This window comes from Sorex araneus, chromosome X (genome assembly GCF_027595985.1).
Source record: "Sorex araneus isolate mSorAra2 chromosome X, mSorAra2.pri, whole genome shotgun sequence".
Lineage (NCBI taxonomy): Eukaryota > Metazoa > Chordata > Mammalia > Eulipotyphla > Soricidae > Sorex > Sorex araneus.
In genome coordinates this window covers 333,635,728-333,647,846 of record NC_073313.1, presented here as the reverse complement: position 1 = coordinate 333,647,846, position 12,119 = coordinate 333,635,728, and the positions used below count along the sequence as shown (strand labels likewise).

Sequence of the window (12,119 nt, the reverse complement as noted above, 5' to 3'; positions counted from 1 at the left end):
GTGTTTGCCCTGTATGCAGCCTACCCCAATATGGTCCCTCAAGACCCACCAGAAGTTAGTCCTGAACATAGCCAGTCATGTCCCAAAAATAAAAACATAAAAGAACTTTTTTAAAGGGATGGGGAGATGGAGTCAAGTTTGGGGGCCACAACTGGCGGTGTTCAGGGTTTACTCTTGATGGGTTTAAATGACCACAGGGGATGGCAAGGATGGAACTCAGGTCAGCCATGTGCAAGAAAAGAGGCTTACTTGCTATAATACTGCTTTGGCCTATCAAAAAACTTTACTTCATCAGAGTTTAATTTATGATTAATTACTGAAATAGATAAACACAGAAGTTTAAAAAGGATTGAGACTAATCGCAGAAAATGTCAACTTTTCTAAATTTTACTAAAACTTATCAGTTTGTAAGTCACCATTTCAAGCTAATTAGAAATAAAAAAATTAAAAAGCCTTTCTGCTAGAACAATCATCATCCAATAAACTGTCAAAATGACCAGCATAAGGGGAAAGAGAAATACCCACTATATGCCCTCTAGACCTTTTAGAAATCACAGAATTGTTCCTTTGGCCACTTACATGCAGGTCTACAAAAAAGGTGATAGTATAGACATATCCAAAAAGGAATGACCCATGAAAGTTACCGTGGCAAAACTAGAACACTGTGCAATGCTACTCAGCATGCCACCACTGTAAATAAAAAAAGGGTGACATTTTTTGCCAAGAGAATTAATGTTCGAATGATCACATTAAGCACTCTTAGAGATTGCTTCCCGAAACAAAAAGAAAAATGATGTTTTGTTTTGTTTTTTAAAAAAAAAGGGGCGCAAAAGAGAAAGGCACATGGTTCAACAGAAGCACTAGCCTACTAGGTTCAGAGAAACACACTTTATGAGAATCAAATGAAAGAAGTTTAAGTTGCTAGAGCCCATTTCCTGTGAATTCATGGCATCATTGGGTTTTTTGGGTTTTTTTTTTAAAGAAATTAAAAGACCTCTGGGCTACTAAAGAGCACAGGCCTTATATGTATAATGCCCTTGGTTTGACCAATGCACTGCAAGAATTGAAACCAAAACCAAAAAACAAAACAAAGCCCAAAAAAAATCAAAAACCAACCACCCACAATAAGCATACTATCCATGACCCTACCTGATGATCTCACTGATCTCCTTACTGTCCTTTCAGGACTAACTGATCGGTAGCATTTTGGACTGCCCCTATATGAAGGTCTCATTCGATGTGGTGAACGGGATCTGGACCGGTATCTAGAAATGTAGCGATGGCAAATTCTTGGACTTCGACTTCTTGGTCTATATATATATTGTACTGGACTTCGAGATCGTCGGAATCTGTGACTTGAGCTTGATCTCCTGGAACGTCTAGGACTGGGGGAATGAGAACGTCTTCTTGGAGTTTCATTTTCTTTCCTATTGCCTTCATTTCTATAAAGTAAGAAAATCACACAAGATTTAGTAGCTTAAAGTAAATTTAAATTATATAAAAGTACCTTCTTAAGGAAACAGTACCAAATGGACACTATGATTTACTTTTAAAAAATCATGTTAATCAGAACACATCATCAGTCCTCTAATTGAACACCCTGTTTAGGTAAGTTTTGGATGACTATTTTGGGCTTTTCCTAGACCATACTTATATCCAATTATATTTTCAAAGTATTAACAAAGAATTTAAGACAGACTTCCATAAACAAATGGTTTCAACAACATCTTCCTAAAAGATTATGCCATCTACAATTTGAAATAATACCTACGTATACGTCTGTATGTATACTGAATGTACATAAACATATACATATACAAACATTGTGATACAGTCTGTCACTCCAGTCTTCTGAGCACTAAGTCTCATAGCTATGAAACAGTAAATATAAAATGTTTTTAGAAAAGACACAAAAAAATAGAAGCTCACAGACAGGAGCTCCTATTTCCCACATTTAAGCTGGGGTAATTAAAGATTCAGACTATGCAAATTTAAATTGTTGCATTTGCTTGCTGTTTAAAAGTAAAAATGGTCAAAACAGGAGTCAATTCAAAACAATACCATTTTTTAAAAAGTACTTCTTTACTTTTTTTTAAAAAAGAATTATCAAACTTCATTAATACCACTATTTAAAAAAATAATCACCTTCTTGATGGTAGGATCTCAGGATTCCAATCAGGATACCTATTTTGAGAATAAATAGTATTAATGAAGAGTTTAAAAAAGACTAAGCTCAATTATTCTTTCCCTGAAGAAAAGAGACTGTTCAAGCTTACATGATTGGTTAGTATAATAAAAATATAAAATCTGTCATGAAAGTAAAATATTTTTAGTATAATTAATAAGGCATTATGCTAGTAAGCAATTCGGGGGGTAGGGGAGACACATTCCCCCTACTTTAAAAGCTTTCTATTTATGTAAAATAAACAGTACAATTAAAAGTGTTGACATACTGAAAAGGCAGTAGATACAAGTTTAAGTGGGGCGGGGGAGATGGTTCACAGTTCACCCACTTCGCAGAACTCCAAGGGGACACTTTTCTATGAAAACTACACGAATGGTGTCCCTTCCATGGTACCAAGTAATCACACAGAGCTATATCTAGTGGGAAGAGCTAGAAAGGATTCATACAAAATGTTGTTTTTCAGATAACTGTCATGAAAGTCTCTTTCAACAAACACAAATCAAGTTAGGTTTCTTACACTGGTCATACATGAAAGAAATGTAGACGAGGAGCTGGAGCAATATCACAGCGGGTAGGACATTTTTCTTGCACTCGGCCGACCCGGGTTCGATTCCCAGCATCCCATCTGGTCCCCTGAGCACCGCCAGGAGTAATTCCTGAGTGCATGAGCCAGGAGTAACCCCTGTGCATCACTGGATGTGACCCAAAAACCAAAAACAACAACAAAAAAAGAACATGAAACACCAGAAACCAGTCTGGCTATGGAAACAAGAGGGAAAAAAATCTGAGACAAATTCTAAAATTTGGGCCAGGGACAGAGGTAGCTCAGTGGAAGAGCACTTGCATTGCATGAATGGTCCTCTGGGTTTGATTCTTAACACCACAGATTTTGAAACAAAAAATGCTGCATATAAATAAAAGACTCTAGGGAACAAAACATTCCTAAAGCATGGAGGGCATAAGAATATTTTGAGAACAACTGGAAATAAGTATCTGAAAAATAGGCTGAGATAGTCATAAACCAAGCATGAAGGACCCACTGTCATCCCGTTGCTCATCGATTTGTTAGAGCGGGCACCAGTAACGTCTCTCATTGAGAGACATTGTTACTGTTTTTGACATATCCAATACGCACGGGTAGCTTGCCAGGCTCTGCCACACGAGCTCGATACTCTCGGTAGCTTGCCGGACTCTCCGAGAGGGGCGGAGGAATCAACTCGGGTCGGCCGCGTGAAAGGTGAACGCCCAACTGCTGTGCTATCGCTTCAGCCCGGAGGAGCCACAGTTACAACATAGTAAGAGTGAATGAGACCAACAGAATAGATTTGGAGATAGTGAACTGAGGAGAGAATACACATACTAAGTTAAGAATAGACAAATACATATTAATGAAAGAGATGAAAGGACAATTACAGAAAGAAAAATTAGAGTATCACAGAAATAAAACAAAAAGACATCTCCACTCTTAACTTTTCTAGAGAATAAGGATTGTAAATGTTAGGATAGTGAATAAATCACATTAAAGTACTTTTATAAAAAAATAGGCTCAATCTACAAAAGAAAACACAGATTAGGAAATGAAAACAGCAAAGTCGGTAAGTCTCCTAGCAGAGGAATAGGTCAAAAATGTAGTCAAAGCAACATGGATTTTTGTTGTTAGTCTGTCTCAGACATTGTTAGCTGGCTGACTCAATTAATTTTTCTATTCTTGGTTTTTGGGCCACACTCGCAAAGCACAGGGTTAAGTTTTGGCTATGTGCTCAGGAATCGCTCCTGGCAGTGCTGGGAGACTTTATGAGATACTGGGGATTCAATCTGGATTGGCCATATGGTGCAAGGCAAGCACTGTACCATTGTACTATCTCTCTAGCCCCATGACTCAAGATCAATTCTAAACTCCTCTTCCCTTGTGTGCCTCTACTATAAAGACTAAAAAAAAAAAAAACATAGGGCCGGAGCAATAGCACAGCGGGTAGGGCGTTTGCCTTGCACGCGGCCGACCCAGGTTCGATCCCCGGCATCCCATATGGTCCCCCAAGCACCGCCAGGAGTAATTCCTGAGTGTAAAGCCAGGAGTAACCCCTGAGCATCGCTGGGTTGTGACCCAAAAAGCAAAAAAAAAAAAAACAGATTAGAGAGAGAATTTAGTGTGTAGGACACGAGGTCCACATGTGGCCGACCCAGGTATATTCCCCAGCATCCCATTTGTCCCCCCTAAACACAGCCAGAATAAGTTCTGAGTACAGAGCCTGGAATAATCCCTGAGCATCACCTGGTATGGCCCAAAAACCAACCAAACAAACGAAAGTTAAAAACAAACTTATCTACTTTCAATTTAAGATATAAGTTTAAAAAACAGGAGGACTAAGAAAACTTTTGCTCTCCCTTCTTGATTTAAAATGAGTATGCTTCTAGGAGCGTTAAGCATGACAAACCATGAAAAATTAAAATATTAATGCCATCTATCATGTATCACCAACAATTGTGAATTCATGAATTGTGAATTCATGAGCACATGAATAGTTTTACTTCATGTATTCATATTTCAAACCAAAAGATAAAGTCCTATCTTATAGCATAATTATTAAGGGCAAAACCTATGAAATCAAACAAAGTTGGATTTAAATCGAGGCACTATAACAGATGGCTGTTAACATGTGGAAGTTGTATTTCTAAGGTCCTCCAGTTTTTCGAGTCACAAGTGAGAACTTGAGAACTACTATTCAAGAACTGGCATGCATTAATATTTCAGATGGCTACTGGGCTGACTACATAATACAGGTTCTTATATCCGCTGCCCAGAACAAAAAGATAAAGATATACACTATTCCAATAGTAGAATTTGGAACCCTTGTATATGCCTCAATAATTTAAAATAGTAGAATATTTAAAATAGTTTTCAGGAGCCAGAGTAACAGTAAAGTAGGTAGGGTATTTCACTGCATGTGGCTGACCCAGATTCAAATCCCCACACTCCATATGGTCCCCAGAGCACTGTCAGGAGTGATCTATAAGAACAGAGGCAAGAGTAATCCCTGAGCACTGCCAAGTGTGTCCTCACTCTCCAAAAAATAAAACAGTTTTCAGAAGTATGACATCCTTTACATAGCAGACAGTATAACAATGGCTAAGAATAAGAACCTAAGTTACTGATAATTTCCCAACATTATAGTTTTTCTGTGATGAAATGTTCAACCTGGATTTAATGATGAGGAAACAAATAGAAAAGTAAAGAATGCAGGGAAGTCTACATGACAACTTTCCTGACTTTTCCAAAAAAGTAAGAGTAAGGGGCTAGGAGACATGACTTAAGAGTAGATCACATGTCTCACATATTTAAGGCACTGGGTTTGATCATTGGCATCAAAGTGGGGTGGGGAAAAGGATAGTAGGAAGCTAAATAGTCATTAATAAAGACTAAATTGTTCAAGTTCTACATAAAGGAACCTAACATAGCTTAATATAAAGTAGCAGATTTTTGTCATGGAAAGATTCCAAACACTCTAATCATTTGTTAAACCCTGCAATCAGATATAATGTTAACAAGAATTGATCTTCTGTATCTATTGATTTTAATATTACAGCTTTGTTATCCAAACAATGTTAATTCTAAAACTAAAAAAAAATCATGTTAATTTATTTTGCAATGGTAAGAAAGCCATAAAGAAATTATTCACAAGCACTCACCTAAAAAAGTGAAAAATTTATGCTAAGAGCATTGAAGTGGCAAACCGCTAAAGCACATGCACGAAAACAATCTATAGGCTGATCTACACAGAAGGTTTTAATTAATGGGAATACATGCCATTTGTTCTAATAAAGGAATGGCAGTGCTTGTAGTTTGTTAGAATTTACTTATTCCCATTATTGGCTACCTACCATAACTTAATTTCTACCTAAATCCCTTATCTTTATAAAAACCAGATAGTCCTCTGGTATGTGTGAGGAAAATGTGTAGTTTAAGAGACATTTTCCATACATATAGGCAATATTACCTACCCAATTTAGGTAACATTATGTATATATTATACTGTATTTGTCTGCCATGATGTATATAAGGAAGTAACTCAGAGCTCAATTCTTAGTCTATGTGATTCAGGTAAGTATATTATTCACAGCTACAAGAAATAGGCATATGATATCAACCAAGGTAAAGTACTCTAATCCCACAGCCATAACTTAGAAATGGACATCTTATTCAAAGTGAACAAAAAAGGTGAAACCAATAATATCTGCAGGAGTTTTGAGAAAATATACTAGTTTTCTAAAAACTGCTACATATACTAGCTATACAGATCATATTAAAATCAGGAGAACTATGTAGGGAGCTGTTTTACAAGTCTGGCTCTTATTTCCTAGTAAGACAGCCTGGCTCTTCTGATTCAAACAGAGGCTTGTAGCAAGTTTGCCACCATAGTCGCCATTTGTTTCTCAATAGCCTATGCCTGTAACAAAAGGACATGTCAATCTGCATTTGTATGTGGGTCCAGACACCATTTCCTCCCAGCAGAGAGGTATAGGTATTGTAACTGCCAGTAGAATAAACTCTCTCTTCCTCCTTCTTGCTTTCTGGCTCTGTGTCTGTTCATTTGGAGTCCCCTCCTCAGCCCCACAAGGGGTCCTCCCTGCTGGACAGGATGAGACCCCACAGAACTAAAAGGGTTAGTTTTGCTTTTTGGAGTAAGTATATCAATGACTTTCAAGAACTCACAGTAAAAAGAGAAAAACCAAAAAGCAAAATTATTTCTAACATTTTTAAGAGAATCCAATTCAGACGTTCTTAAAATCTGAGCCACTTAGTCTTCCCAGTTAATGAGCTAATGAAATTTCTAAAGATTGAGTTAGCTCATTATTTATGACTAGAAGAGCCTTCTAGTCATCCTGAAATTATTCAACCATGAAAATTTTTGGTGTTTCATAAAGAACAAAAAGTCAATTGCCAGAAATGCATTGGTAAATTCCTGTTACTACCACCTGAGTGGCTAACAAGTCAAATCCTAACTGGATCAGTGATTACAACTATTAAAAATCACATTTTTGTGGGGAGGAGTACTGAGTGAGAACACAGCGGGTAGGATGCTTGACTTGCACATGGTGCAAATCCTGACACCTCTTCAGGTCCCTTAAGCACCCTCTAGGAGTGACTTCTGAGTACAGAGCTAGGACATGAGCATCATAGGGTGTGACCCAAAACAATACAAAATCACTTTCCATCTTCATAGGTGTCCTGTCTAAAAGAGGAAAGATGGAAGATTGGAGAAACAACACATCTATCATCTTTATCTCCTACTTAAGGTTTAATCTGAAAATAAATTCTTCTTTTTTTTTTTTTCGTTTTTGGGTCACACCCAGCGATGCACAGGGGTTACTCCTGGCTCATGCACTCAAGAATTACTCCTGGCGGTGCTCAGGGGACCATATGGGATGCTGGGAATCGAACCCGGGTCGGCCGCGTGCAAGGCAAACGCCCTACCCGCTGTGCTATTGCTCCAGCCCCTGAAAATAAATTCTAAATCAGGGAAGAGCTTTGGCTCTATAAGCACTGGTGTTTGGTTTGGATTTTTAGTTATTCATTGTTTGAGCATAAGGGTGGGGAATAGTAAGAGATAGGAGAAAGAAAAAGAATCTGCTTTGAAATAAATAATTCTACAAAGTAAGGCAACTCAGCAAGGAATGAACCAATGATGAAGTTACAAACCCAACTACTGCAAGAGTACAAGAAATAGCTCAAAGAGCTGGAGGATATGCTGCACATGCAGGGGACCATATTTCAATCTCTGGCACTGCATGCTTCCCTCAATTGCCTGGAGCAACCCCCAAACACTAAGCCAGGAATAGAACAGCTTTGAGAACTGTCTAGAATGGTCAAAAAAACAAAGTCTTAAAATTTGGATAAAATTAGTAAAGAGAGGAAGGGGTATTTGATTTTTTTTTTTTGGAAAAACATTAAATATACCCCTGTGAAACTATTATCTCAAATAACAATGACTTTTTAAAAATATTTTTCTCCAAAGAATCACACTAGCGCACTTAAACAGTCTATATACATGAATATTAACTAATCTGTAAATTTGCATCCTCTAAAAATTAAAAAATCATTCTTACTGTTGACGTAATTGCCGGCAGCTCTCAATATGAGTAGATGTATTTTGATGTTGAATCCAATCCTATAGTAAAAGGAGAAGAGTGCTAAAATTAGAATATACCTACTGTTGACTAATGAAACAAGGATTATTTTGAATGATAGCATTTTTGTTTTCAAAAATTAAACAAATCTAGTTATAAACAGCAGTCAAAATTTTTACAGAAAGAAAAGATGCCCCAAGTACTCAAAATACGTAACTCATTAACACCATTAAATACATTTTGTACCAAAATACTTAAAATAGCATACTCATTAGAAATGTAAGTGTGAATTTCAAGAAAATAAAAGAGCAAAAATAAATCATCTCAAATATACCCAAGTAAAAACCTACTCAAACACCTAAATTTTCATAGAAAAAAAAATGGTTTCTGATAAGGCATCCTTACACTGTAGAATCTCAATAATTTCTACCTCCAAATTCAAGGTAAGCACATTAACCACAAAAATATCCTACCTCTTAACTAGTACCATCCAAACCAGGAATATACTATTAGCAAAGAATGAGCCAGGTAAAGTACAAAAAAAAAAAAAAATCACTGATCAAATCTTATTTTCAAGATCAAAAGGAAAGGAACACCATCTTAAAGACAGAATATTCCTTATACATACGTATTTATGAACAAAATGCTTATACATTATTTTTCATTTACAAATCTACCTTAAAATTACATTCTGTACCCATATACATCTATATATACATAACAACAACAAAAAACATGAAGACAGTTTTCAGAGATTAAGTCCCCAAGTAAGTTTTTAATAAAAGGAAAAAAAGCAATGTGTATATCCATTCGATTTTATTATTTCTCCAACATTTGGATTAGCAAAAAGTTTCACTGAATAGTTGTATATTTTTTATTTTTCCTTGAGCAAAATTTTATTTATTTCCATTTCAAGAGCACATTTTATCATTGGTGAGGACGAACTATGTTTCCATCCATAGTTAAAACCAGTTAACACTGATTTTGAATCTGCCTTGTCAACCACCTAAAAATAAGTGCATACTATCAGCAACAAGTTATGATAAACTCTAGACTATTTCATTAAGTCATGGAACTGTTATAAATTACAAAACAAGTAACTGTATATTAAACTCATATATAAATAGAAAATTGTAAGAAGGCAGCAGTTTAGAGTTCTCCAACATTGGCAAAACCATGTCTCTTACATTAACTGAATACTGCATCAAACAAACACAATGGCAGGTAGTGGGGACTAGCATGATTTATTTGACCATTAAATTTTATTTATTTTGGTGCCAGGATCAAACCCAAGGTGACTCTAATGCATGCAAAGCATGTGCTCTAACACTGAGCAACCTATGTTTCTTTGCTTAATGAGTTGCCAACATTTAAAAATCTAGAAATCTTAACACTAAATTCATATTTCCAGTTTTTCCTTAAAAATATGAAAATATGGTAATACTGGGATACAGTTTATGTAACAACTATCAACTGATGCTGACGGTTTGCCCTATTAAGGCAGTTCTACAAACATACATATCACACAGTCACTCTCTACTGTCTGTTGAGAGGCTTTCTCAGGGGCTGGGGAAATAGTTTAAAGGTGAAGAATATGCTCCGCATACAGTAGGCCCAGGTTTGACCCTAGGCACTCCATGATTTACAAGCAACCCCCTCCCTGAAGAAAAAAAAAAAATACACTGAAAATCCACAGGCTCACTTCACTAACAATGTTCACTTTAAACTCAGTAAACAGGGCAGAAGAAATAGTTCACAGGGCATACTTTGTGGGAGGTCAGGTTTCAGTCCCTGACTTCACTTGGTACCTAAGCACTGTAAGTATGGCCCCAAAACCAGAAATAATAAACTCAGTAAATCTACCTACCTTTTTACCAGTGCAAGTTCTTAAACTCTCTAGTAACAATATTCAATTAAAGGTACAAAAGCAGTACCTTTTGAGAGAAAGGTACTACCTTTTGAGGAAAAGTGCTAATTACTTACTAAACAGATGCAACAGTGATTAGATGAAGTGATTACAGGCTTGATTAGGTCCATAATCACTACATAAAGGTAACTATACATATTGGAGCTTCCTCTTCCAACTACTTCAAAAATCTTTAAGTTATTTTCTCGGGGCTGGAGTGATAGCACAGCACAGCGGGTAGGGCATTTGCCTTGCACACAGACGACCCGGGTTCGATTCCCAGCATCCCATATGGTCCCCCAAGCACCATCAGGAGTGATTCCTGAGTACAGAGTCAGGAGTAACCCCTGAGCATCGCCAGGTGTGACCCAAAAAAAGAAAAAAATTAAAAAATAATAAGTTATTTTCTCAAACTGAAATATTTCAGTAAGATCTGCAATTCCTCTTTCTTAACTCCAGTTTAGAAATAAACTTCACATTCTATAGTTGCCCTTTTTCAAGTTGTACAGACTATTAAGAGGGGCCAAAAAGATAGTAAAACTAGTAGAGAATTTCATTTGCTTGCACAGGGTAGACTTGGTTTGATCGCCAGCACCCCATATGGTCCCCTGAGCCTGCCAGGAGTGATCCCTGAGCACCGAGATGTATGCCCCACCCAACCCTCCCCCATCCCTCCCCGCCCCCAAAAAGACTAATAAACACTGTCAGATGCTAATTGGCAGGAAAAAATAATTAGTAATTTACACATAGCAGCTATATTTTTGTCACATGTCACACTTGTAAGACAACAAGATATACCACAGAAATTAAAGGTACCACTGTAAGTTCACATTCACAAATCATTTGTTCCTGAGTACTAAAGAAATTTTAGTTGCACTGTATTTGAAATGGTATCAATTTTTGTGAAGTCTAATGATCACCAAATTTCTTCTCCTCTCTTTAAGTTTCATTTTTATCATATTAACCCAGACTTTTGCCATGTTACAAATTAATAATCAGAAGTCTGGAATTAAGTACATTACTGCATCTCTTTCATACCTGTTTATCCTGTAAACCCAGATCATGTCCAACTGTACAACTCCACATGTCATTTTCTATCAAGAACTTAGTAGTTAACTTTAGAATACCTCACATTAAGTCAAAATTCTGTCAACTAGTTTTCCAAGGCCTTTTCTATTTATTTTTAAATAGACTGACCACATCTTTCCAATCACCTTCCAACATAAGATGATGTGGTCTTTTTTTCTTTTTCTTTGTTAGCACTTTTACTTCTCTACATACTGTTACTTTCATCTGGAATGCTACCCTGACAATATATGCCTACTTATCACCCAAGACCCAAACCTATTATCATGAAATATTTCCTATCAGATCATTCTAACCCAGTTAGTCTGTCACTTAGTCTTATCTAACTAGACTATAGAAGTCTTTTATCTTTTTTGGGGGTGGAGGGGTGGGGAAATGGGGGTTAGAGGGGGACCCAACACTGGGGGTCACACCCAGCTGTACTCTGGAATCACTCTTGGCTGGCTCACATGGAATCACTAGCAGTATTGGGGCTCAAACTGGAGGTCTCTGCAAGCGGATTTAACCACTATACTAACTCACTGTCTCCCTAAAAGCCTTTTAAAAAAATTTTTTTTCACTCATTTATTTATTTTTTGGTTTTTTGGGGGGGCCACACCCAGTAGGTACTCAAGGCTTTCTCCTGGCTCAGTACACAAGGATCACTCAAGGGATCTTATATAACGCCAGTGATAGAGCCAAAATGAAAATTGTATCAATACATCTCTTCAGTCCCATACTGCTAAACATAATAGATGTTATCAAACTAACAATGCTGGCCTGAACTAATAAGAAATGAAACTAAGAGAAAAACATTATCTCTTCTCCCAAATGAGT

The 12,119-nt window shown here is 36.8% G+C and overlaps 1 protein-coding gene across 4 annotated transcripts in view; it reads right to left on the bottom strand.

The window, feature by feature from the left end:
• The window catches only part of ZNF638 (zinc finger protein 638), a 145,762-nt gene that overhangs the window by 67,685 nt on the left and 65,958 nt on the right, over positions 1–12,119 (bottom strand). For all 4 annotated transcript variants that reach the window (XM_055119696.1, XM_055119695.1, XM_055119697.1 and 1 more), the window contains exons 3-5: positions 8,291–8,352; positions 2,146–2,184; positions 1,150–1,442 (exon numbers count right to left, since the gene is read on the bottom strand). In XM_055119696.1, coding sequence (XP_054975671.1) covers positions 1,150–1,442; positions 2,146–2,184; positions 8,291–8,352 — 394 coding nt within the window. The remainder of the gene's footprint in view (positions 1–1,149; positions 1,443–2,145; positions 2,185–8,290; positions 8,353–12,119) is intronic.